Below are 27,113 nucleotides of genomic sequence, written 5' to 3'. Positions count from 1 at the left end.
GAGGATACTAATCACTAAGGAACAGGCTGTGGTTAAACCACAAACAGGGGTAGGCCTCCCCCAAAGAAAGCTACAGAATGTGAAGCCCGGCAGGCAGAGGAGAAGGGAGGAAAGAAGAAAGTGACAGGGGTGGTGGTGTCTGCAACCTTGTACCTCCAGCGCACAAAACAGGGCTTAGCACAGAATAGGTGCTCAGTACTTGTCCGCAGGAGGCGGGCCGAGCGAATGAACGACCCTCTCAGGGCAGCCTTGGTTAAGTCCCTTCCTCTTGGGACCCTTGTTTCCCCTGTAGAATGGCAGTAGCTGCCGCTGTCAGGCGGGCTCAGTCCGCCTTCCGCGCACGCAGTGCCAGCAGGGCGTCGGCGGGCTGCGCCAGTGTCCGCTGGAGGGCGAAAGCACGCCGGGCTGCGGAGGACGGTGGCCTCACCTCCTCCGCGATCGCTGGAGAGTGCCCGGGATGCGCTGGGTGGGAGAGGGCGCGCTGGGGATGAGTCCTGTGCCCAGAGCAGCGCGGACACTGCAGGGAAGCTGAGGGGGGGGGGGCGGGAGGGGAGGCCCGCGGAGCAGACGGCGCTGGGCGCGCGGTGGGTCGCTGCGGGAGACCCCTCCGGGGTGAGAGTGGGAGGGGCAGGAGTAACCAGGTGAAAAGGAGGGAGAGGTTGGGGAGACGGATCCGAAAGACTCAGAAACCGCTAGGGACTTTCACCTGGGACCCCGGCAGGGCCCAGGAAGGGCAGGTGCGGATTTAGAGGGGGCGCCGTACGCCTAAGCCAGCAGACTGAATGACCAATCACTCCCGCTTGGCCGTCCGCGGGAGCCTGTCTAGGGCACCGCAGAAAAGTCTCGGAGAGCCAGGAGGTGCCAGGGCCCAGACCACTCCTGGAGGGCCCGCCAGAAGCGCTGGAGTCCGTGGGCGCCGCCCGCCTCCGCCCAGAGGCAGAGTCGGGGGCAGGCTTGTCCCACCGACCCCGCGGGATTGGCCCCGCCCCGGGGCCGCGGGGAGGCCCCACCATGAGAGGCGGAGTTCCCGCCGCCCCCTCCAACCCCCTGGACTGCGGCCCCTTCTTAAGCCCGTGAAGCTACTGGCTGCCCCTCTCTCGCCTCTCCCGCCAGACTCCCTCTCCGCGATGGCCTCCGCACTGAGCTATGTCTCCAAGTTCAAGTCCTTCGTGATCTTGTTCGTCACCCCGATTCTGCTGCTGCCACTCATCATTCTGATGCCCGCCAAGGTCAGTTGCGTCTCTGGGCAGCCCCTTGGATTCTGGGCGCCGGGTGCCCAGCAGCAGGCACCGAACCCGGGAGCATTAGGTGGAGCGCACGGATTCCCGGGGGCGGGCACGGCTCCCCTGGGGCACGGAGGCTCAGGAGCTCCGGGTGCTATGGGAGGTGCCCTGCAAAGAATTCTGACAGGCATGGATCTTGGGGTTCACAGATCCCAGGGCGCAAGAACTGTTTTGGCAAGCACAGAAACCCAGAAGTTAGCACCGATCTTGGCCACACAGCCCCTCTATAGGCTCAGAATCTCCCCAGAGTGCATAGCCCAGTCCCCAGGCCCCCCAAATGCCACCTGTACCAAGAGGGAGCCTGGGGGCTTGTCTTTCCCTTCTTTCTCCTGTCTCTTCCCTTGGGGAATGGGGACTTCCCAGCTGTAGGTGGCTTCCGAGGCCAGTCGGGGACCTACACGGAAAGATCATCACCTAAGTGAACCCTGAGTGCCATCTTTGTCCCTCTCTGGCCCTCCTTTGAGCCTCGGTTTCCCTGTCTATGATCCACATTTCTTTCCAGCTCTGAAACCTCGGCAGCCACAGCTGAGTCAGAAACCTGCTCCCAGCTGAAATGCAGGTCAGGTCGGCCTGCTTTTGTTCACTGCCCGCTGTGGAGGCGGCAGGAGGTGGGACATGGTCCCAGAGCTCACGCCTTGGGTGGCACGACGCAGGGTCTCTGGGAAGCCGTGTCCCAAGCCCTGGCCTCCTGGTGCTCCCAGGAGGGAAGCGGAGAATGAATGGCCTTGGCCACAGGGTGGGGGCGGTGCGGGGAGCCCGGGCCCAGGCCCTGCTGGGCAGTGCGAGGCCTGTTTGGCAGAGGCCCGAGCCCTTTGAAGGCTTTTGGCTGCTGGCTGCTCCTTCCTCATTCCCTCTTTCCACCTTTCACTCTCAGCCCAGACAGGAAACCTCAGCTCCCCCCAGCCCAAGCAGGTTTGGGAAACGGAGGAGCTCTTTAGGGGATGTTCTGAGGGCAGTCCTAGAGGAATGGGGTTGTACTGGGGTATCGGGAAGCCAATCTTTGAGAGAACTGGACTTCCACCTTTCACCCATCCTTGTGATTTTATTATTTATTTATTTTACTTTTGGCTTTGTTGGGTCTTTGTTGCTGCACGCGGGCTTTCTCTAGTTGCGGCGGGCGGGGGCTACTCTTTGTTGCTGTGGCGGGCTTCTCACTGCGGTGGCTTCTCTTGTTGAGGAGCACGGGCTCTAGGCACGCGGGCTTCAGTAGTTGCGGTTTGTGGGCTCTAGAGTGCAGGTTCAGTAGTTGTGGCACACGGGCTTAGTTGCTCTGCGGCATGTGGGATCTTCCCGGACCAGGGCTCGAACCCGTGTCCCCTGCACTGGCAGATGGATTCTTAACCACTGTGCCACCAGGGAAGCCCCATCCTTGTGATTTTAGCCAAGCCCCTGCGTTCTCTGGGCCTTGGTGTTCTTGTCTGTACGATGGTGAAAGGTGGTTTGGTTGTTGACATTTTATGGCTTTTGGTGCCAAAAGAGATTATGCTGGTTCCTAGGATGGGGGAGGGGGAGGCTGGGAGGAGCCCTTGGGTGGGCTGAACACAGACCCTGGATGGGCCAAGGACAGCAGATCCAACTAGAGTGGTTCCTTAGTTTCAACACCAACTGTGATCGGCCATATTTCCTCTGTAGAAAAAGATTTGGGGCTGTTATCATCTGTGGGAGGGAGCCAGGCAGCAGAGCTGTGATTTTAGTTCTGCTGGTGGGGAGTGAGGTTCCCTGGACATCAATTATGGTAGCTCTGCTGACCTTCCTGCTCCGGAAGAGTATGACCGAGACCCCACCACCACTCCTGCCCATCCCATTCCCCCACACACAGGTGGCCCTGAGCTGGGACCCCCAATTCAGGCTGTGAATGCATGTCATTGACCTGCCCTGGGAGTGAGAATCAGGTGAGGGAAGAGGAGGTATCAGTAAAGGTCGTTCCAGGGGCTGACTTCATGTGCTTTCTCTCCCAGTGGTGCAGGTGACTGGGAGCCAGAACACTGTCTGCTTGTTTTCTCCCTGTGTGCTTCTGTTTTGGTCACCCTGAAGGGCTCCCCGTCCCCACCCACGGCCACAAAGTTTGCGGGGAAACCCAGGGCAGGGGGCAGAGCAGCGGGGAAGCTGGCGAGAACTTGGCAGCCTGGGCGGCACTGTCCAAGCGGGGTGGCGACTCCCAGGGCATGTCACCCTCTGCCAGTGCCCGGGCCCCTCTCCTGCAGGCTTTCTTCTTTTCCTCTTCTCCTGCACCTTGCTTCCTTCCTGTCTTCATCTCTGCTCCACTTTTCTGCCTGTTCTCTGGGTTATTTCTTTTTTTTTTTTTTTTTTTTTTTTGCGGTACGCGGGCCTCTCACTGTTGTGGCCTCTCCCGCTGCGGAGCACAGGCTCCGGACGCGCAGGCTCAGCAGCCATGGCTCACGGGCCCAGCCGCTCCGCGGCATGTGGGATCTTCCCGGACCGGGGCACGAACCCGTGTCCCCTACATCGGCAGGCGGACTCTCAACCACTGCGCCACCAGGGAAGCCCTGGGTTATTTCTTTTAAAAAAATAGCTTTTTATTCAATAAAAAAGTAGATTCATTGTGTTATTAAAGTTATGTATTATTATTATTTTTTTTTTGCGGTACGCGGGCCTCTCACTGTTGCGGCCTCTCCCGTTGCGGAGCACAGGCTCCAGACGCGCAGGCTCAGCGGCCATGGCTCACGGGCCTAGCCGCTCCGCGGCATGTGGGATCTTCCCGGACCGGGGCACGAACCCGTGTCCCCTGCATCGGCAGGCGGACTCTCAACCACTGTGCCACCAGGGAAGCCCTATATATTATTTTTAAAGTCTGTGAAGTATAAAGTAAAAATGAAAAGACTTTCAAGTCCCATAAGACACATACACAGTATGTTCTCTTAGCTACAATTTTCCATTAAGCACTGTGTCATGGACGCCCTTATTTGTTAATAATTAGGTAAAAAATGAGCCATGGTTTTCTTCAGTTGTTCACTCAACGTATTTTTTGAGCCCCACTATGTGCTCTCCACTGTGCTGGGTGTGGACTTTTAAATCCCACTGTCCACTGTGAGCTCAGCTTGCAGTGCTCCTCCGGCCACATTCTCAGCTGCAGGGAAGGCTCTGAACTGACCAAGAACTGGGCTCCCATCTGCAGGTAGAACCCATCTCATTCTGCACGGTGACCAACCCCTCCTCAGGCTTCCCCAAGGTCACCTGTCCTATTCTGCTCTCTCCACAACACTCTGGAAGCATTCTAGACGAGGGAGGGTCAAGTTTGCTGACTGGTAGTATTCAGGGATGGGGCACCCTCCTGGGCCTCCTGATAGGAGCATGGAAGTGAGAGGGCAGTTAGCCTGTGTCTTTTCTGTTGGTTACTTCTGGCGCCTCTAGGAACTGTCCCGGGAAAACTGGTTACACGTGTCGCCTGCTGCTTCTAAGTTCAGATAATAAAAAAATCACTTTCTGTGTGCCATATGTTAAGAATGGGTACTTTTAAATCCTCAATTTCCAGGTGAGGACATGAAAAAAGCAGGGGGAGGGGCCAGGGTTGGGAGTGGGAGGAATATTTTATCAAAGACATTGTTGGGATCTGTTCTCACATGATGATAAGGAGAGAGGGCTTCTCTGGTGGCGCAGTGGTTGAGAGTCCGCCTGCCGATGCGGGGGACGCCGGTTCACGCCCTGGTCCGGGAAGATCCCATGTGCCGCGGAGTGGCTGGGTCCATGAGCCATGGCCGCTGAGCCTGTGCGTCCGGAGCCTGTGCTCCGCAACAGGAGAGGCCACAACAGTGAGAGATCCGCATACAGCAAAAAAAAAAAAAAAAGACATTGTTGGGAATTGTTCTCACATGATGATAAGAAGAAGGAGAGTGAGTTTTAGACAGTATTACCGTTTTAAATTTCTCTACAGCACACCCTCTTATTGCCCCACCCTGCAGCGGACCATTCCTACCTCTCTCTCCCTTGACACCAAGGCCCAGAGAAGGCGTAACTGAAGCCCACACAATGGCAGACAGCAGACGCTGATCAGGCCTGCCCGGTGTCAAAGCCTGGTCTTCTAACCACGTTGCTATCCTGCCTTGAGCCCAGAGGCTTCAACCAGCATTGATTCTCCCCTCCTTCCCAACAAAGGCACATCTGACAAAGTTTGGAGACATTTTTTGTCGTCACAACTGGAGAGTGCCACTGGCATCTAGCAGGGTGGAGGCCAGAGATACTGCCAAACATCCTACCATGCACAAGACAGGCCCCCACCCCCCACCAACACAGAACCATCCAACCCAAAATGTCAGTAGTGCCGAGGCTGAGAAACCCTGCATTAGACAGTAGAGAGGTGTCCTGGGGTTCTCATGGGCTGCCAAAGAAAGATTTATTTTTATCACTGATAACGCAATCCAGACAAAGAATGTCTCAGCCTTTGTGTGATGTTCCATGCATATAATATGTGTTATCTCGGGTGGTGATAAACAGTGATTGTGTGCAGGTACGTTTTCCCAGCAGTGTTGTCACAGCCCGTGCTGTGCTGGTCCGTTTCTCTAATCAGCATTTGCAGTGTCCCTGGGGTTTCAGGCCTGTGCTGGATGCCGAGTGACACGGATTCTGCCCTCCACTGCTCACTCCACTGTTCAGTGTTCAATGGTGGGTGAAATATAATGCCAACCCAGTGTGCTAATTGCTGCGGGTGGGGGCGTGCATAGAGGAAGGACACAGACCCAGACTACGGGCAGCAGTGAACTGAGCCCCAAGCACTCACTCCAGGCCAAAGGAATGATGTCATGTGAGAGCAGCTGTGGGAGGCGGAGCATCTGCCTCCGTTCCCACCAGTGCCCTGGGGTCTCAGGAGCTCGGGGTGGGAATGGGCATGGGAGATGTGGCTGGAGGGCCCTGCAGGGCCTGCTCCATCACAGAGGGTCTCCCAAGACATGCTAAGGCATTTGGCTTTTGTCCTGAAGGCAAAGGAAGGCTCCTAAACAAGGGAGTGATATGATCCGGTTTGTAAAAAGAGAAAGAGGGAGCAGCAGTGTGGAGTGATGCAAGTAGAAAGATCGGATTAGAAGACAGCTGTGCTGTACACCTGAAATTAACATGATATTGTAAATCAACTATACTTCAATTACAAAAAAACAACTACAGTGAATAAAACAGCAAATAAAAAAAAAGATACCCGCAGTGATGCAGGCAGAAGATGTGGCCTGAGCAAAGGCAGGGCCACAGGGTGAAGGAAGAAGGGAAAGAGGAAGATTTTGGGGTAGAAGCTATAGGTTTTGGAGGCTGATTAAACTGGAGGGGGCTGGAATGAGGGAGAGGCAGAGCCTGGTTGGTTAATAATGATTATAGTAAAAATGCTGATGAAAGAAAAAACAACACAGGGAGGTGGGCATTATTATCCCTATTTTATTAGGTGATGAGATGGAGAATTAAAGTCCTACAGTGAGTAAGGGGCCGGGGCCGCGAGCGCTTGAACCAAACCCAGGTCTGTCTCACTCCAAAGCCAAGATCCCAGTGGCTAAGCAGCTAAAGGGTGTGAACAGGCAGTTCACACAAGATTAAATACGAACAGTAAAGCTTGAGACCCTTGTAACTAGAGAGGCTAATAGACGCCAAGACCATCTTCTCAGTTATAATAAAAAACAGCCCTGCAAATCCTCAGTGCTGGCCATTTTCTGAATGAGCTGGCTTAGAACACACATTTCTGGGAGCTGAGGAAGTTGGAGCAGCCTTTTGAGAAGGAAATTAGATAGAGATACCAGGAGTCTGAGGATGTGCTTTGGGGAGCCTTCCCTAAGAATTGCACTTACTTTGTAAAATAATTTAATTTTTAGAGCAGGTCATCAAAAACAGTATTTTCTTTTTTCTTCTCTTCTTCCTCTTTCCTCCTTCTTCCTCCTCCCCCCTTCCCCCCACTTGCACTCCTCCTCCTTTTCCTCCTCCTCCTCCTTTCCCCCCTCTTCTTCCCTGTGAAGACGTGAGGACGGATGCAAGGCTTGGAGGGGTGAGAGACCTGCCCAGGACCACACAGCTGGGGGGCAGGGAGCAGAAGCCTCTTGACGACGGGTCCTGTGCCCTCCTCACTGTCCTGAACCTGGAAGGCTGTGCTGACGGGGGCAGGGAAGCAGCGCTCCCCACTGACATGCCACCCTGTTTGGACAGTCCATGCCCTGCTGTCCCGAGCGTTCTGGGGTGGGGAGCAGGGCGGCAGCAGCTCGCCAGGCCTCAGTGCCGTCTCTTCAGTTTGTCAGGTGTGCCTATGTCATCATCCTCATGGCGATTTACTGGTGCACAGAAGTCATCCCTCTGGCTGTCACTGCCCTCATGCCTGCCTTGTTTTTCCCGCTCTTCAAAATTCTGGACTCCAAACAGGTGAGCAGCCCCAGGGCATCCGGGCGGCTTCCTGCTTCTCTCCCAGTGGCTCCTTCTCCGAGCCCTTCTCTGAGCTGCCTAGGACCCGGGGAACCAGATAATACCCTGTTTGTGGGCTCTCTCTGGCATAGAGACATATCCTTGACCCTCCATCCCCATTCCAAGCTGCCCTGAAGTCAGCATGCTCTGCTCGCCTATCTCTGGGGACTTGGGTGACCCTGAGCCCAAGTAGTGTGTGGTCAGGGGGCAGGCCTGATGGGGCCTCCATGCTGTCCTGCAGGTGTGCGTCCAGTACATGAAGGACACCAACATGCTGTTCCTGGGTGGCCTCATCGTGGCTGTGGCCGTGGAGCACTGGAACCTGCACAAGAGGATCGCCCTGCGCACGCTCCTCTGGGTGGGGGCCAAGCCTGCCCAGTAATTACGCCTTCTCTCTCTTACCGCAGGGCTCTGCAGTAGGCCCCAGGGCCAGGGAGGGGCATGTGGCACAGGCCAGATCACCCACAGGCAAGGACTGGCCATGGCCTTACCTGGGCTTTGCAGCCAGGCAGACGCCTGGGTGGGTGGAGGCTGGATCAAGCCATGCCTGATACCCCTAGGGGCTTTGTGGGGAAAGCGGGAAACAGATGGCTCAACTACGCAACTCAGGGGGGAGCAGAAAGGTCATCCCTCCAAGGCTGGCACATCTATTCCCTCTGCAAAGCTGCTGCTTACCCCACCCTTCCCCCATTACTCAGTTGTCTCACCCCTCTCCAGGATCTCCCCTGACAGTCACAAGCCATTCCGACCAAGCCGTGGAGTTGATATAGCAGAAACACCTGAGCGTACCGAGCGCCCACAGGGCCCCGGGCATGATACCGGGGGCTTATTTACCACCTCATCTGACTCTCACCGCACCTCTGAGGGTTGGGGATTATTCCCATCACCCACGTTCTGTTCTGAGGCAGAGAGGGGTTAAATGGTTTGCTGACGTCACATGGGGATTAGACCGGGCCTGTCTGATGGGGCCTTGCCCCCTCTAATTGGGAACTCAGCATGCACCTTTTTTTGAGGCAACGTGCTCCCTAAATGATGGCGTGACCCAGCCCAGCCCTGGGAAGGCAGGTTGGTAGCTCACAGTAAATCCCTCCTGCTACGTCCTCACGTCAAGGGCCATGCTGGGCTCTGAGCACACAGAAGCCCCTGCCCGCCCGAGCACCCTTGGGGCCTCAGCTGCCTTGAGTGAGGGCTTTGTGACTCTCCGACCTGTCACCCGAGCCCCTCCAGTGATTGGTTTACAGTGTCAAATCAGAAGCCACTGCATTTTCTAGAAATGTGAGGCCTCAGAGTTCCTGTTTTCAGGATCCTCTGAGTGGTTGGCTTTTCTCCGTCAGCGGGGGTGGGGCTCATTCTGGAGTGTGCTGGAGCGCCTTTGCTCCCAAACCCAGGGTGCCCAAACCCACACGCTTCTCTGCTCCTTCCTGTCGCCTGGCTCCTCCTCCGAGCCTGGCTTCCAGCTGTCCAGGGCACTGCCTGTGCTGGGGGCGACCTGTAGGTTGAGGCTACCCTTGATGCCTCGGAGCATCACGTTGAAGCCTCATTCATGTGAACTCTGACCCTCATCCTAGCCTGGATCCCAACCTTTGTACCTATGGGTCCATGAGGTCTACCTGCATGGATACCAGCTAAAGCCCAGTGCAGTGCAGCCCCGAGACCCTTCTTCAGGCAAACAAATTAGTGGCCCTGGGGAGGAGCCTGACTGCAGAGGGGCATGGAGACCAAGAGGTTGAGTTCCATTTAGCCAACCACCCCTCCCAAGCTCCTCTGCTCCTGGCCTTGTGCCAGGTGTGTGGGACCCATGGAGAGGAATCAGACCTTCCCTGCTCATGTGCTAAGGAGAGAGCAGACATGGACACAGTTTCAAATCCAGCCAGCGAGAAGTGTCCTAGAGAAGACTGAGGAGGGTATGGTCAGCCCTACCTGGTGCACACTGGGAAGGAGGTGACAGAGAAGGGATGCTGCCTGAAGGCGTTGAGAGACTGTGAGGAGTTTTCTAGGCAGATGACACAGGTGGCACAGAGGTGGAAGGTGGGGTGTTACACGGAAAGGGAACGTTTTCTGAATACTGTTTGGGGATCTGGTCCACTGCAGAGTGGAGGGCGGCAAAGAGTGTGAATGGAGGGAGGTGGGGCAGGGGATCAGCCATGAAGGAGGCCCCACTTCCCAGGGCCCTCCCCGGCTCATCCTACCCTCGAAGGCTGACTCCACGCAGCCCTTCTGAACTCATGAGGGGAGAGGTGGGGTCAGGGTGGGTGGCAATCTTCTAGATAGAAGTGGGAAGTTTGGTCTGCCTGCACACAGGGCTGCCCCAGCACACCCCTAAGTCATATTAGGGCCAACTCTCCACACTGGGTCTGCACAAACTGGATGCTGGCGCTTCCCTGGCTAGATGGTGAGCGCCTTAGGACCATGACTGAGGCTCAGGCTGCCTGGTAACCCGGTAGCCAGCAGAGTAGATGTCAGTAATGTTTGTGGGAGAGAGGGGCAGAGGGAGGAAGGGAAGGGAGGAAGGGAGGGAGGGAGGGAGGGAGGGAGGGAGGCAGGCACTAAAACTGCAATCCCCTCCTGGATAGCCAACCTTGAACTGGCCTCAGCACCTTGGCCCTGACCCCTGGCTTCCCTGCAGGGGGCACCTAGCCACCCCCCCCACCCCCCCACCCCCCGCTGCTCCCTAGGGGCTGTGAGAGGTGGGGGCGGGGATTCTCCGGCTTTCCTCCCTGCCCCTCCTCTGCAGGCTGATGCTGGGCTTCATGGGCGTCACGGCCTTTCTCTCCATGTGGATCAGCAACACGGCCACCACGGCTATGATGGTGCCCCTTGTGGAGGCCGTGCTGCGGCAGATGGAGGCCATGAGCGCAGCCACCGAGGCCAGCCTCGGGGCTCTGGAGCTGGCAGACAAGGGCAAGGCCGGCGAGCTGCCAGGTGAGGCCCTGGCCAGGGCAGCCTTCCCCTCTGTTGCCAACAGCTTTAGCCACCTCCCTGCTTCCTGGAGCCCTCCTTTTAGCAGGCACGTAGAGAAATACTTAGAAGACGCTGTTTTCCTAAGTTTTAGGAATGTGATTAGTGCATAAAAGTTAGATCCTTGAGTAGAGCTTATAGCAAGTTCCTGCCCTCCGTTACCGCCCTCACTGAAATGAATACGTGTTGATTTGATCATTCATTTGGGTATCTTCTGAGCACCTACTGGATGCCCCTCAACCCCTTCTACCCCTACTCATCCTCAGGGAGGCCTCCTCTGAACAGGCCAAATCCCTCCACACTCTGTTCCCGCAGGTACTGGGGTTGGTCGTCCCACCTTTGCTTCCCCGCTAGGCACCGAGCTCAGGAGAGTCAGAGTGCCTGTGTTTTTCTGTCTTGTTCGCTACCCCATCCCCAGGGCCCGGCGTGGGGCCACTCAGGGCCTGTGCTGACAGCCTGATTGCCGGACCCTGGGCCAGGTCCTGGGGCTGCAGAGATGAAGCAGACACTCTCCTATCGTGCAGCCCGGTGGGACGGAGTCAAGAGGCCCCTCAGAGAGTTCGTCTGACCTGGAGGAGGCCAAGGGTTGCCACTAGCCAGACACTGAGGGAGCGCAGAGAAGGGAGAGGCCTTGCTAGGAGGAGAGGACATCTGGGATGGATTTGGGCCCCTCCCTCCAGATGAAGGGAACAGCCTGAGTAAGAGCAAGGAGGCAGGAAAGAAAGGAGTGTGTCTGACGTCGCTGGCCGGGCTCGCCGAGGGATGTAGCCGGGGGTCACGTGGGGCCAGATAAGAGCACTGGGCTGGAGGCGGGGGACAGAACCTGGGCGGGGAGCCGGCAGACCTGGCACGCCTGGGTCCTCAGGTCAGCGGCAGGGTCAGGAGCTGAGGCTGGGCAGGTGGTCCCCAGTGCGCCCACGGCAGTGTGCCCACCACAGGGAGCCAAGAGAATTTTGAAGGTCCCTCCATGAGGCAGCGGGAGGTCGACAGGAAGAACATATGCAAGGCCATGACCCTGTGCGTGTGCTACGCAGCCAGCATCGGAGGCACTGCCACCCTGACCGGCACGGGACCCAACGTGGTGCTCCTGGGACAGATGCAAGAGTGAGTCGCTGGCCATGCCTTTTGGGGACAATAGTGGGGGGAGGATGGGGCTGGAGGGGCCCACCCACCTCTCCCTCCTCTTCAGCTGGGCTCTGGAGCCTGGATGGGGGTGGGGGCCGCCTGGCAGGGGTGAGAGGGTGGGCCGCCATCAGCCTCTGTGGCCCAACCTCCCTGCACCTGCTCAGGACCCCACAGCACAGGAGCTGATGTCCACAGACCGGGCTGCTTTCTGCTCAGGACAAGTCCTGCCTTTCTTTCCTGGGCTCAGGAGTCTCGCTCAGACAGGGAATGTGGACTGAACGTGGAGCTAGTCATGGGAATTGACAGTGTAATCCGAGAAGCGGGGTCCTTGGTTAAAACTTGTAGAAAATAGATGCCCCTAAAGATGCTCCCCTCAAAGCTGGCTCACGACCTCGGTTGTTAATGGCGATGGTCCTATGACACCTGGCAAGGTTAGAGGTTAGGTCACCTGGTGCCTCACCGGCTCTTTCACTATGGCCCCTCTAATTGCCCTTGAGAGGGACGTGTGCCCCTGTGAGGCTCCAGGTGGACCATGGGGTGGTTTAGAACTTTCCAGCCTTGGCCACAAAGGGACCCAGGCTTTGAGGACCCAGTTCTGTTCTTGGTCTTGTGCCGGGTGGGGCTTGGGTCACAGAAGTGAGAGGAACCTGGGCCCTGCCCATGGGATACTTGTGGGCAGCTGAGGGTAGCAGACACCCAGAGAGTTCTGGCGGGTTGTGTAAATGAAAGTAAGTACAAATTGCAGTGGGCGCAGAGGGAAGGAACAGAAGTACGACGGTGCCCGTCCTGTGCAGACAAACACCCTGGACAGGGGTCGGGAGGGCAGCTGGGAGGTGGGAAGGGCGGGCCTGCAGACACTCGAGATCCAACAAGCAGACTGTTTTGCTCCTGCGAGTGTTTTCTGTAATGACAGTCTTATGGTTTCCCCTGAAGTTCCTCTGGGCTGAATGGGAAAAGCTCTGTGGCTAGTTTGACACCCCTGGGCTAAAGGGAGCAGTGCCTGGGGTTGGGGGCGGAAGTGACCCTCCTCCAGCCCCCAGGAAACATCTTCTGGTCCCACCCTGGGAAGCTTTTGAGATTTGATTTCCTAAGGGGGGGCCTTCCCTTGCAGAAGCCCACGGGGTGAGGTTCTGAGGCATCTGTGGACCCCCTGAAGCTGTTGGCCAAAATCTGTGTGTACAAAGGGGTATTTTTCTGGACTGAAGGGCCATGCCTTTCGTGAGCTTCTCAGTGGGGTGTGGACCTCCAGGAGGGGCAGTTGGTCGCTCCTTAGGCTTGCCTTGTGCGTGGCTGTGTTCTGGGGTCCCTGCTTGACTGGGGTAATGCTGAGGGACGGGTGTGGGTGGCTGGACTTCAGGAGGAGGGGGCCCCGCTCCAGACCACCTCTCGGGGCCCGGCAGCTGCTCAGCCTCCACCCGCAGGGTCCGGCCCGCCAGCTCTCCGCAGCTCAGTGTCTGGTAGAGATGTGGACCAGCGTTTTCCCCTTCAGACTGTTTCCTGACAGCAAAGACGTCGTGAACTTCGCCTCTTGGTTTGGATTTGCCTTCCCGAACATGCTGATCATGCTGCTGCTCTCCTGGCTGTGGCTCCGCTTTATTTATATGAGATTCAAGTAAGTTTGAGATGCTTATGGCAGAGGATCTAACCGTGCCTCGGCGCAGTAGGGGAGTCTACAGAGTCCCTCCCGCCTGGCCCTGAGCATTTCTGCAGCCCCATCTCCTGCTAGTTTGCCCTCCAGTTCGCGCTACCCCTGCTGCTCACCGTGCCTTTGCACATGCTGTTCCCTCTTCCTGGAATGCCACTCCCTGCCTTCCTACCTTCCAACCTCCTCAGTCCTCAAGGCCAGTTCAAATGCTCCTTCCTCAGCGACACCTTTCCCAACTCCCCCTACCCCCATCCTGATTCTGATGGATTGCCTGCTAGCTGTTCCGGACTTCCCTGGGCACACCACGCCTTGCCCCTTGGCACCTGTAGTCATGCTCCAGTGCCATCCCTCCCCTGACCTGAGCTCCTCTGTGGCCTGCGGTAAGTCCTCTCTGACCCCTACACCCGGCCGGGCTCCCAGCCCAGGGAGAGAGAGTAGGTGTATCGTTGTCAAAGCAGTTAACAAGAAACTTTGTTCTTGGTGCCAGTCAACACTGCTGGACAGACTTCCACTTGGCTGCCAGTGTCTGTCAGGCCAGGTCACAGCGGACCTCCTGATAATATACACATCAGTCCAAACCCAGATTTACTGAATGCTTACCATGTTCCCAGCAGCGCACAGCTTCTGCAAAGTTTACCTTCCAGTTCCCAGCACACAATTGACCAAGAGTCAACCTTGACAGCAGCCAGACTTTGGACAGAAACCATGATGTGTGGCTGACAAATACCTCAAAATGTTGTTGTCATTTTTAAATGCACAAACTTCTCTATGGCGTGAAGGTGACCCTCTCACACTGGAGTATAAAGTACCTAGCTGTGAGCCATGTGCTCCGTGCCTTAATTCACATGGCGCTTGAGCCCAGCAAAAAAACAGAGGCCTATGCGACCAAGAGATCTCAGAGCTGAAAGGTAAAAGCGCCCACGAAGACCTGTGAGTTAATGGGAAAAGGGGGCACTCTGGTTAAGTTTTCTCCTGAAGGAGGAACTGTTTTGAAGACTGCCGTTAAAAAAATCTCTGTCCATAATCAAAGCAGCCATAATGACGACATAACGGTAGCTGTAGGCATTCGTCGCACACCCCACCCTGCCCGGTGTCCGGGCCCCCATGTGAAAGGGAAGCTGCTCCTACGGGTGCTTGGCTGCACAGTTTGAATCCCTCATCTGGTTGGTCGTGGAGAGCAACGTCAGGGTCATTCCCTCCAGCCTAATTCTGAAAAACTCTATCTTCCTGAGTCTATGGGCAGCTTCCTAGGCCACATCCAGCCAAGGGAGCCACAGACCCTCCCAAGAGCACCCAGGACTCTTGGGATATTCCTGCTGGCTTACACCCAACTTTCCTCACCAGGCTAAGCCCTGAGTTAGGCATGACGGTTCTTCTGGCCCCTGCCACGGGGCTCGGGGTCCCTTTGCCTCTCCTGCAGCGCACTGACCCAGTTCATCATGCACCCACCCAGCTCCCGGGGCCCCCACACGAAAGCTAGATCCATCTGCCTGCATCTCGTGCCAGCCCAGCGGTCACCAGACAGATAAACCCAAAGATGAATGTGAAACCACTTAGTGTGAGAGGGACCTGAAGGCCTGGGGGCACCACTGCAGGGGGCCGGCACTGGACAACTGCATATATGATGCAGCCCCCGGAGTCTGCAGCCAGTGTGGTGTCGGGATGTGTCTCCAGCATCAGACAGGGGCTGGGCAGCTACCAAAGTCACCCCTTATCCTGGAAGCCTGAAGCCTCTGGTCCAGCCCCCGAGTCTCGAGAATGACAGGTGGCAGCAGATCGCTAGTGGGTGGAACACAGACGCTCTCATGCCAAGGGGGCGAGGACAAAGAGGCCAGCTCCCACGCCAGCAGAGCCATCCCCATGCTGGATGATCTGGAGGGTGTCCCTGGCGGGTGACCCTGAGGAAAAACGTCCTTGCCCCTTGTCCAGAACGGAGATCTTGGCCAGCTGTGCAGACCTGAGTCCCCATCACTGCCACTTCCTTTCCTAACCCCTGAGCACTGTGGGAAGCAGTGTCCCAACCTCCTTGAGTCCCTGCTCTAGGCCGTGCCCCATGCCCCGCATGGCCCTCACCCTCTCAAGGGTGGTTCCCGTCCAGCCCTGGCTTCAGCATTCGACACCTCAGCATGTATTCCATTAACCCCTGTGCTCCTAGGAAGTCTGTTTTAGGGTCCCAGGAAGGACTCCCACAAGGGAAGCCTCTCTAGGGATAATCCTCTTGGCCTTGCCCCCCACCTTCAGGCTGACGGGGGATGGAACGTGTGATTGGAATCCTCAGCGGATTCCTCGGGGTTGGCATCCTGTGTGCCAGTGGCCCCAGTCAGCCCCTCCCCAAGGCTAGGTACCCTCTATAACTCCTCCGAGATCCCTCCTCCTTCCTGCCCCCTCCTGCCAACACTCCCCAGGGAAGTCCTGCAGGGTGCCCTGGGCAGGCGTGTTGGCCAATGGGCACTGGTTCCTAGGGAGCCCATCCAAGAGCAGGACCTGGCTGGCTTCCCTCCTGCCTTAGCCACAGCTACTACGAGCCCCAGAGTCTTCTGGGTCCTTAATCCTACATGTCAGCTCCTTGCAATGCAAGTACCCACCCTGTTCCTGCCTGACCCAGTCTGCTGGGACCTGTCCTTGTTCCTTGTGTCCTCTTGAGCCACCTGCTGATGGGGACTGGCATCCTGGCACCATCGAAGGCAGCTCCAGGCCGCAGTGGGAGGAGGAAGACGGAGCACGTGAAGGAGCCTCGGCCCCACCTTGTGCCGGTTCCAGATTTCTCACGGCCACCCCCAGATGTCGGCAGCCACCGGTCTCTAGGCGGCTGGCACCTGCCGGGACCCCCTTGCCAGCAGTGGCCTCGGCTCTGCTTCCGATGCTCCTGTCCATCCCCTGTTCCCTGTTTTGCTCAGCCTCCCACCCTCCTGACCGTCCTCTCTTCCTACCTCCACTGTCCCTGACACCCCACCTGTGCCATCTCAGGCTTCTTCTGGGGGCACCCTGGGGGCATATGCCGGGCCCATAAAACAGAGACTTTGCCCCACTATGTCCTGTGAGGTAGGGTAGGCAGATGACAGAATTGGGGAGTGGGAAGGGACTTGCTCAAGGGCCCCCGGGGGACAGGCAGCCCTGTGTGGCTTCCTATCATGTTCTGCTGCCCAGTGTTCACGCTTCCATTCAACCAGTCCTGAGTCAACCAACACGCCCCGCCATCCTCTTGTCTTTGCATTCTCTAGTATTAAAGAGTCCTGGGGCTGCGGGCTGGAGAAGAAGAGTGAGGAGAAGGCTGCCCACGAGGTGCTGTGGGCGGAGTACAGGAAGCTGGGGCCCCTCTCCTTCGCTGAGGTCAACGTCCTTCTCTGCTTCTTCCTGCTGGTCGGCCTGTGGTTCTCCCGGGACCCCGGCTTCATGCCCGGCTGGCTGTCAATCACCTGGGTGGAGGGCAAGACAAAGTAAGTGACTCCTCCGACAGCGCGCCCCCGTGGCTCTCCTCCTTTTCTGCTGTCCAGTTCTGGAGCACTCTGTTGGTTTCTGGACTCATTTATGTCTCACCAGTCTTCCTGACAAGCTCACAGATGTGTTCTTGTGGGCCCTCTTGCCCCAACAGGCTGGCAGGGTAGCCAGGCTGTGATAGAGAGAGGTCGGTAGGGCTGGGGCTGGGGCTCTCAGCACTCTGGTTTCCAAGTCTCTGTTCTGCCATCTTTCCTTTCTCATCTTTCTTCAGGTCCGGGCGAGTCCCTCTGAAGACACACATCCTGGGGTCCAGAAGCTTCTTTAGACAGAGACTTGGCAAAAGGGGGGATATGAAGTTTCTCTCCTGGCTAAGATGTTATGTGGTCAGAATGGAAGAAAGGTTGAGAAACATGCATATCCTAGAAAGGGCAGGAGATGTGGACAGGAGACCGCTGCCTGTTACTGCTCATTCCATTTTGAAGGTCTGCTTGGGGTAGCCCCAAAGTCCTTGTGGCCACCCTGGTGAACCCAGAATCCCAGAGAATCTGGTTGGGAAGAGCTCATGAAGTTCACCTATGGAGCAACACAGACAGAGAGGGAAGTGAGCCGCTCAGAGCCACTCGAAGTTGGTGGCAGAGCTAGGCCAAGAACGCGGGAGTCTTGGTGTCCCGCCAGGATTCAGTCTACCTCACCCCTCCTGATCTTGGCCTTTGGGGTTCCAGTTTTCTTACTCAGATGAGCCTGTTTCCTCACGTGGGAGCAGGCTTGCTGCATGACTGTCGTGTAGCCAAGATGGGCTAATCCCATGTGCTCCTCCCTGCCCAGGTATGCCTCCGATGCCACAGTGGCCATCTTTGTGGCCATCTTGCTATTCATTGTGCCTTCGCAGAAGCCCAAGTTCAACTTCTGCAGCCAGACTGAGGAAGGTAAGGCTCCTGTCCTGGCCTCGCATTCATCAGGGTTGGGGCCCGGCAGCAAGGGATCTCCATGGTGTTCCCTGGGCCCGGGAGGGAGAACATCTCACCCTGCTGAAAAGGACTGTGGCTAGATTACAAACTCTGGGCACAGCGTATTTTCCAAGGCTTCTCTGCATATTGTTTAGTGCAAAATCTCCTCTTTTGCTTTTTAAACATTTGAAATCGTATTTATTTTACAACAGGAACAGAAAGAGATTTCACATTTCCCATAAAGCCATCAGTATTTTGGGGGTTTCTCTCTCCCTCCCAGTCTTTGTTAATATGCATATATATTATATGGCTATAATCCAAACACACATAATTTCAATCCTGTTTCTTTACTGGTTTTTGTTTTCATGTTTTTGCTCGTGGTTATGCTAGAAACATTTCCTGCTATTGCCACAGTCTTCCAATTCATTTTCTCTGATAACGGCATTATATTGTTATCGGGGGCTGTAACCATTCCCCAGTCACGGAGCGTTCTGGCTGTTTTGAATTCTTCATTATTATAAATAAATGTTTTCGTGAATATAGCTTTTTCTTTGAGGGTGTTTCTTCTTTAGGATAAATTTCTAGCAGTGACTGCAGCTGGGGTAAAAGAGTATATATGTCTTCAAGGCTTTTAAAATGTATTGGTAAATTGCTTTTCAAAAAGACTGCACCAATTTATAACACTAACAGGAGTGTATAACAGCTTTACCATACCATGTCTTTACCAGCAGCGGGTGTTGTAGTGATTACCGTAAATTTTAGCTAATTTACGGATATGAGACGGCACTCATTGTCCTTGCAGGCTTTTATTCCCCTGCTTTAAATCTGTTTTATCTCTTTTGCTTGCTAATGCTGCTCTGGGCTATGTATGGGTTTTTGTTTTGTTTTTTTTCCTGGCCACGATACGTGGCTTGTGGGATCTTAGGTCTCCAACCAGGGACTGAACCTGGGCCCTCAGCAGTGAAAGCACGGAGTCCTAACCACTGGACTGCCAGGGGATTCCCAATGTATGTGTGTGTGTCTTTATCATCTCTCCTCAGAAATGAAAACACCATTTTATCCACCTCCGCTGCTGAACTGGAAGGTGGCCCAGGAGAAAGTACCCTGGGGCATCGTGCTGCTCCTGGGGGGTGGCTTTGCTCTGGCTAAAGGATGCGAGGTAACTTCTCCACTGTGGGCTGCCTAGGGCCCCTTCCTTCACCAAGAGGGCAGCTGAGAACTGCTGCACCCCTCCTTCTCGGCACCCCAGGCCTGTGCCTGTGTGTTTCTGTGTCTGTCTTCTCCATGTAACTGTTCATTTCTTGAAGACAGGGCCTCTGCCTTGTCATCTAGGTACCCTGCACCATGAATAGTGCCTGGAATAGAGAAAGTACTCTCTGAGTGATTTTCAGAAATGAGTGAATGAGTGACCCTGGTTAGCCAAAAGGGATGGGGGATGCTGGGAGGTCTCCTGTGGGGTTTGGTAATAATCTCTGCTCTGATTTATTCTAGGCAGATCTTTCTTTCAAGTCTTTGTGAATATTTTCACCATTACCTTTGGTTCCTCTTCCTGCTGAACTTTGTTGATATGGTTGCCATTAAAAATTTTTTTTTCTCTAGCTAGGTATGTAGTGACATAGGAGGAGAGGAAGAGCTTTTGGGGGAAAACACCCAAAAATGCAACTTTCTTACCTCCCCCCTTCCCTGATAGGGAAGAAATGAGCCAGAGGGAGGGATGCTTGGTGCTGCTCTCCTCTGTCCAACCATTCATCCATCTATCCAGGAATTGAGCGTAATCCATAGACTTGGTCTATCTTATTATTGCTGTTTCCTCAGCATCTAGGACAGAGCCTGGCATATAGTGGGTACACAACTATTATTTGGATGAACAGATCCATCCATTTAGTCACCTCTCCATCCATTTCTCATTCACTCATTCATTCATCATCAAACCTTCCTATCATGTCTGTGTTAGGTCAGGCACAGGAATTACAGAGGAGATTGATATATGGTCCCTGTTCTTGAGGATTTCACAGCCTAGAGAGGGGGGCATGTTTGGAAGAGCATTTCAGAAAGAAGTGACACATGAGTAAAGAAATCAGCGTGTTGTATCCAGCTGAGGAACAGCAGACAATAAGGCTGGTGAGGCTCACAGAAGCCACTTCACTGAGGGTCAAGATAGGGAGTGTGGACCTTATTCTGAAGGTGGTGGGTAGCTACTAAAGGGTTGAGGCCAGAGAGTAACTTGGTCAGATCTGCACTTGGGAAAAATCTCCTGGATGTCTGAAGTGGAGGCCTAGGCCGGACAGGGGTTGGGGAAGACCCAGTAGATGCTCCATAGCCTTCATCTAACACAGGCTCAGAACACTGGACTCCATGGACCACTGTCTCCTTCTTGAAACTCCTTCTTCCTTTGGTCCCCAAGACATCATTTTCTCCTGTCTACTTCTAACTCTGACCATTCCTGCCCTGCCTTGGATGACTTTTCCTCTGTTCTCCCTTAAATATGAGTGTTCCTGAAGGTTCTGTCCTTGGCTGCTTCTTTGTTCACGTTTCATTCTCGCCCTGGACAATCCATTCTTAGCCTAAAGCCCCAAATCTAAATTCCCAATTTCTGGCTCAAATCACTCTCTTGAGCTTTAAGGACTGTGGGAGACAGAGAGGAGATGATGGACATGAGATGTTTTGGGTGACATGGTGACTGGGCATAAGAAATAAGGGGGACAGAGACCCCAGGATGACCCCCTAGCCTTCTAGGTTGGACACTAGGTGAGTCTAGTCACTGGGCTGGGGAGCCCAGGGGGAGCAGAAGATGAATTCAGGTTGGGGCATGTTGGGTCTGACACGCTCGTGGGATATCTGGGTGGAAATCCAGACAGCAGACCAGCTGGGCTGGAAACGAGGATTTAGGAGACCGCAGAGTGAGGATGGAGATTGAAATTGTGGGTATGAATTACATCACCTATGGTAATGTACGCAGAGAGAGAGAATCAGAAGTGAAGGTGGGCTGAGCTCTTTGGAGACAGATGAAGGTCCCTCCAGGCTCCGGAGGAACTGTGAGCCACGAGCCCTGTGGTGACTGCCCTCCCTGTATTTCCCAGGCCTCGGGGCTGTCAGAATGGATGGGGAAGCAGATGGAGCCCTTGCATGCTGTGTCCCCAGCAGCCATCACCTTGATCTTGTCCACACTCATTGCTGTGCTCACAGAATGCACAAGCAACGTGGCTACCACCACCCTGTTCCTGCCCATCTTTGCCTCCATGGTAAGTAACCCTGCTGGGGGTGATGACCCTTAGTCGTCATTTCATAGGAAGCTGACCATATCCTGGGTCCTTAGAGAGGCAGTGACATCAGGGGCCCAAGCCTGGCCAGGCTTTGGAGACCTGGGTCCTGAGCCCTGCTCCAACACAGACTTGTGTGCCCTTGATGGCCCTGGGCCTGCGCTCAATGCTTTGCTGGTTCTTCTTTGTATCCTCCACGCTGACCAAAAGTGCTAAGCAACAACCAGGTGCCCTAAATTTATTTATAAATGTAATAGATTATTTCTCAAGCTGGGGAGACAGGGCTTACACCAAGGATGCCATGGGGGAATGATAGAGGGTCTCTCAGAATATAGCACAGGAGAGCAGAAGGCCTGCAAGACAGGGGGACACCATTGGCTGGAACCCACCAGGAAGAATCTTGGGGGAAATGGAGCCTGGGAATGGTGGGAGGGGAGAGGACGTTCTGGGAAGATGGAGTAGCCCACATAAAGGGAATGAAGTGCATGACTGAAAACTCCCAGAAGCCTTGCTTGGCAAGCTCAGGGATTGGGGATCAGTGGGCACTGAGCCCAGAGAGGCTGTGGGTGGTGGTGGATGGGGATGCTGAGTGCCAGGCTAAAGAGTTGTGTTCCGTGGGCAATCATGTTTTTGAATTGGGACTAAGAAGAAAGCAGAGCTTACAGGAAGCTCGACTGTGACCTTCTCTTGCATTTCCTTTTGTCACTCATCACTTGGCAGTACCAACCTCAAGGTGGTACAGAAAAAGCCCTAGGTTCGGAGTCAGAAGACCTGAGTTCAAGTTGTGGGATCCTCAAACCCATCACTCGAGTTCTTTCTCCTACTCTTGTGCTGAGGGTCAAGTAGGATGAGGCCTATGAAAACCTGCTATAGATGTAAAATGAGCTGGGGAGAGGCTGGGGCTGTCATTCTGGAGTTGGGAGGACAGACTTACAAAGGCCTCAACACAGGATTTTGAAGTTGGTAAATTTTCATTCAGTTGCCAGGATGTCCACGTGTATAAAAAGCAAACCCAAGTGATTTTCTCCTTTTATTCCAAGAGAAGATGGAAGTATTAGAAAGAGCAAGGTGGCCCATCTCCCCCTCCCCTAAGCAGGCTGCCCAGGGCGAAAAGATGCCGAGGAACGTCTTCTGATGCTGGTCGTGCCATAGTGAGGACTCCTTCCCCTAGTAGAGGCCTGGCTTTGTCACCTCCAGACACTAGTCAAATGGGGGTCTTCACCTGAGAGGGTGGCCAGGCCCTTTGAAAACAAGCTTTTCTAGAATCCTAAGTCCTGACTTAGATTCCACACAGACCTCACACTCCTGCCTCAGCACCCACCTGCAGGCAAAGGGAAGGTGGTGACCCCCTAGCTGGGTCACAGAGGCACATGGGGTGCATACCCCATGGGGAAACCAGGAAGCAGACTGGTTCCTCTCAGTTACTCCTAGGAGTGTAACTGGCGCAGCCTTTTCAGAGACCTGTTTACCCATGGGAACCATAACCTGAAACCCGCTCGTACCCTTTGACTCTGGGAATTAAAAATTTTTTTTCCAATAAAAAAAAATATTTATTTTTTCCTATGGTTTAGAATATATCAATACAGTGATAGATGTATATATGTTATAATAAAACCCCCTATATTAAAAGTATATGCTAAAATACTTTCCTGATAGTGGTGAAAATAAAGAAAATTGGAGGCCACTGGTAAAAAAAAATTATGTACGTATTTATATTTTGTGCATAGAAAGGTTTAAGATATAAGGTTTGTGAAAATAAAATGACAAGGATTTAAAAAAACCCTACTGCTAAGAGATTATACCGGACTCTGGGAATTTTATGTCCAGGAATCTGTCTTAGGAAAATCATCAGAGATGCCTACAAGCTTAAATTATAAAGATGCACATCAAAGAATTATTTGTTATAAAAATACTTCCATAATAGCAGAGATTGGTGAAATAAGTTATCATATATTCATACAATGTAATACTATCAAGCCATTAAAAAAAAATCACAATCCTGAAGGGTATTTCATAAAATGGGAACACATAATTTTTCAAAGCTGAAAATGTGATACATACACATAGCCAGAAAATGTCTAATAATACCAAAGCGTATACAGACCCTTACGCTCTAGCTTCCTCCCTAGAGACAACTCCTGTTAAATGGCACTATTCCATGGTCCTGTTCTGCACCTTATTAAATCTAATCATATATCTTGGAGATCCTTCCATTGTTAGCACATAAGACCTACTCAATTCTTCTTTTCAGCTGCAAACTATTCCATTGTTTGTATATATGTATTTTATTTGACCGTCCTGCTATTGATGGCCGTCGAGTCTGTTTCCTGTGTGTTTTGCTGTTACAATATTGCACTGAACATCTCTGCATATGTGTCTGCTCTCATGTGCAAGTAGATCTGCATGATAGATTATTAATTTTGATATTGACAGACATTACAAATTATTATATCATTCATTCATTCAACAAATATTTATGAGCATCTGTCTGCTCTGTGCTAGATGTGGCTGAATTTTAAGCTTTGAACAGATGGATACCAAATTTCATACACAAAATGATCCCAAATGTGTACAAAAACACATCCATCCAGAGGCACACACACAGGTGAGAGATGTGGTCCCTGCCCTCTAGGCTCTCTCTGTGTCAGGACAGACCTACATGTGCACACATGGGCTGCAGGAGTGCCCAGCATGGTCTCTGGCACATAGTAGGTGCCCAAGAAGTATATGCTGAGTGAATTGAGGGGGTTCAGAAAGGCTTTCCGGTAAGTTTAGCCTTCAGGGTCCAGCAGAGTTATCATCCAGCTGTGGCAAAGGGTAGAGGAGCCATCAGGACAAAGGCACAGAGGTGGGAATGTACACGGTACATCAGGGAAAAGCTTTTTAGAGTGATGGTCCCCAGGAGCTTTTGTTTTCTGCATCTGTGACGTTGTAGTGCTGTGTTTTTCCCCAGTCACGTTCCATTGGCCTCAACCCGCTGTACATCATGATCCCCTGTACCCTGACTTCATCCTTTGCCTTCATGTTGCCTGTGGCCACCCCACCTAATGCCATCGTGTTTTCCTATGGACACCTCAAGGTTTCCGACATGGTAACGCAGCCGCTTTTATTCACTCCTATTAGCTATGATGCTTTTGTCATGAGGGATGCCCCATTTATTAATGACTTGTGGTGTCAAACAGTTTGGGACCAAATGTCCAGATCTAACTCATTATTTGCATTTATATGCAGCTTTTTTCTTCTTTTTTGACATGATCTCTTATTTCATAGACTGTTCTGTCTCCCAAAGCTGAGAGGTGGGTTACAGAATCTCCCACCTGGAAGTGCCCGAGCAGCCACCAGGGGAGCCTTCACTGAGCACTTGGAAGGGGTGAGGGTGGGAGTCCCACATGGACAAGATGGACTTCACAATCTAGTAAGAACCCGTGAGGACAGTCAGGAGGGGCAAGGCTGAGATGAGGGGAAATGTTAATGACAGCCAGAGAGATTGACAGAGGTGTCTACAGACATGAAAGCAGGCAGGAGGAGAGACACCACTGCCTGGGAGCAGATGCTGCCTTGGAAACAAATGCTGCCAAAGGAGGAACTCTTCAGTTCTGCTTTGGCTTTATCCCAGCCTCCGGTGGGAGGAGGGCGGCTCTGCAGCTCCAGAATGGGGAGAGGCAAGTGGGCAAACAGGGGAAGCCAGGAAGGCGGGTCCCTCTCTCGGCCCAATCGGGTGTTAGTTAACTCAGAGCCTCCGCTGGGTATCTTTGGGACTCCATGGAGCATTCTCACACAGAGGGTGGGTCCCAGAAACCAGGAACTGCAAACTCAATTCCAATCCCCAGTGAAAACTCTGCCACAGGGTTTGAAAGCAATGGTTAGTGAGCACCCAAAGAACGCAGAGCATGCCCTAGAAAGGCCAGCACGTGCCTGTGGGACGGTGAAGGCGCTGGGGTGAGCGCTGGACCTGCAGTCAGACCCGGGCCTCTCCAGTCACTCCCTCGCCTCCCTGAGGCCCAGTTTTCCAAACGTCCCAATGGGCCTGAAGAGCCCACCTGTCCTGCCTGTTTCCCAGGCTGCTTTAGCAGTGGTGCTTCTTACTGGACACCAAGTTGCTCTGCCTGGGGGGTAGGGTGAGCACAGGGCCTGGCCCGGGGACGGGAGGCCCAGCAAACAGTCTGTCTGTCCTTTGTTCCCTTCTCCCAGAGTGCTGGTTCCCAAGGCCCATTCACCTTTGTTCTGACAGCCTGGCAGACCGGAGGGTGCTGACTCTGACCCTGTTTTTTTCCAGATGAAAACAGGACTAATAATGAACGTCATTGGAATCACCTGTGTATTTTTGGCCGTCAACACCTGGGGACGGGTCATATTTGACTTGGACAGTTTCCCTGACTGGGCTAATGTGACAGCACATTGAGACTTAGGAAGAGCCGCAAGACCACGCCCAAGGCCCCTGCCCTCCTGAGGACACCCGAACCTTCCAGTACAACTCGTAGCAGAGCTTTGGGGTTCATGCCCCAAGGTGACCCCATGATGCCCACACCCCACGGAGACCCAGCCAACGGGCCACCTCTTCCTCCAAGCCTGGGGTCTCAGCTGGGGATGGGTGTCTGGAGGGCAGGCTCGGAAGTGAAGGGAGCCTCCCATAAGGCTGCTGGCATCCATCTTTCCTGGGGGCCTGCCATCATCTCTGGGACAGGCAGGGTCCCACCCCCACTAAGCCTCGAGCTGGCCCCATGGCTGGGCTCTGGTGTTCTCTCGTCATCCAAATGGCAACCAGATCCCAGCTCTGGAGGTGAGAAAACAACCTTCCAGAGCCTGTGTCTCTCCCAGCTTACCTCGGGCTGCCTCAGATCCCTCCCGTCACTCGGAAGGGACAACCCAGCCTGGGGACAAAATGTCCGGTCCTGGGAAGCCTTCCACTGCTGGAGCGAGTGGGAATCAGAGCCTCCTGGGACCACCAGGAGTATGGTGCCACCGCCAAAGGATGAGGAATTTGAGTCGATAACTTCCGGACGACACCACCTGCAGCACCCCACTGACAGTTCACTGCTCCATTTGAACTGACAGTTTGGACCCCCTTCCCAGCTCTGTGGGGCACCTCCTTCAGCTCCTAGGCCCCTCTATTGTCTGGCCGACATTTGCTGGAATCCGCCCCTTTTCTCCCAGGCAGGTCAGTTTGGCTCTTCCGGGAGATGCTTTTCCTGCCCCATGACAGCTGGGATCACACTCCAAGTATGGGCAGTGATGGCCTCCTTTGGGGCCACAGGCGGAGGTCTAGGTCCTCCCTCACCTGCAGACCCAGAGGGAATACCTGTTAACCGCCAAAAGCAGGGTTCCTTTAGGGTTTGTCTGTCATGCCAGGGTTTGGGCACCTTTGGGGAAAGCCTCCCTCTGCTGACTGGTCTTGGCAGTCTAGCCTGCTGCTGACAGAGCATCGTTGAGAACAAGCAGTGCCCGGCGGTCCCTGAGTAGACAGCCCCTGCCCATGAGTGAATCTCCCTGAAGTTGCTGGACAGACTCCAGAGTGGTCTGGGAACCCTCAGAACAACCTGTGAGAGACACATGAGAGAATCCTATCCTCCTACCACCAACCCAATTTCCCTTCCTTCTTGTGCTGCTCCATTGATGGTACTTTTCAGAGCAGGAGAAAGTATGGGAACCCAAGGAACCCCCATGCCCCACCCGAGGACCAAGCATATGCCACCTGGTTCCTGGGTGGGACGATGTCTGAGCGCCCAGTCTGTCTCCCACGGAAGGTGCACGGCGCTGTCTCTGGCTTTCTGCTGTGTGTAGGGTGGGGGTGGGCAGGCAGGTGGATGAATGAACACTTACTGCCCACCTCCAGTGTGCCAGGCCTCCCCGGCCCTGGTGCATCGGACAGTTATCTCATTCAGTCTTTGCAGCAGCCTGCGAGATAGGCAGGCATTATTAACCTCCTCTGTTTTTCATTACTACTGGGGCTCAGAGAGGCCAGGCCATGTCCAAAGTCACACATCAAGTTAGTGGTGGCTAAGGTTCCAATATGGATCTTCTGCTGCCATGTCCACTGCTGCTTCCTTAGCCATTAAGGGCCTTGGCCTTACAGGGA

General features: G+C 54.2%; 2 protein-coding genes across 15 annotated transcripts in view; one reads left to right on the top strand and one right to left on the bottom strand.

Moving 5' to 3' along the window:
* Positions 1 to 27,113, bottom strand: part of C20H17orf100 (chromosome 20 C17orf100 homolog) — a 69,160-nt gene that overhangs the window by 14,936 nt on the left and 27,111 nt on the right. Inside the window, exon 3 of one of the 11 annotated variants that reach the window (XM_032617387.1) lies at positions 16,725 to 16,808. The exons of 9 other annotated variants lie outside the window; for them this stretch is intronic. The gene's annotated coding sequence lies outside the window, so the exon portion shown is untranslated. Of the gene's footprint in view, positions 1 to 16,724; positions 16,809 to 17,272; positions 17,404 to 27,113 lie in introns of those variants that run through there. One more of the 11 variants, XM_032617386.1, reaches the window with a different exon arrangement.
* SLC13A5 (solute carrier family 13 member 5) lies at positions 1,128 to 25,766 on the top strand. Of its 4 annotated transcripts, none has more exons than XM_032617363.1 (12): positions 1,128 to 1,229; positions 7,497 to 7,625; positions 7,906 to 8,042; positions 10,450 to 10,586; positions 11,561 to 11,726; positions 13,237 to 13,359; positions 16,614 to 16,829; positions 17,656 to 17,756; positions 18,818 to 18,936; positions 20,858 to 21,019; positions 23,991 to 24,128; positions 25,314 to 25,766. In XM_032617363.1, the coding sequence occupies exons 1-12, from the start codon at positions 1,128 to 1,130 to the stop codon at positions 25,437 to 25,439; spliced, it is 1,656 nt and encodes a 551-aa protein (XP_032473254.1). In that variant the 3' UTR covers positions 25,440 to 25,766. The 4 variants fall into 4 exon arrangements, with proteins under 4 accessions (XP_032473254.1, XP_032473253.1, XP_032473256.1 ...); XM_032617362.1 differs by having other exon boundaries at positions 10,399 to 10,586; XM_032617365.1 differs by lacking the exon at positions 7,497 to 7,625 and having other exon boundaries at positions 10,399 to 10,586.

This window comes from Phocoena sinus, chromosome 20 (genome assembly GCF_008692025.1).
Source record: "Phocoena sinus isolate mPhoSin1 chromosome 20, mPhoSin1.pri, whole genome shotgun sequence".
Classification (NCBI taxonomy): domain Eukaryota; kingdom Metazoa; phylum Chordata; class Mammalia; order Artiodactyla; family Phocoenidae; genus Phocoena; species Phocoena sinus.
Note: the sequence above shows the minus strand (reverse complement) of the source record. Positions and strands in the feature narration are given on the sequence as shown.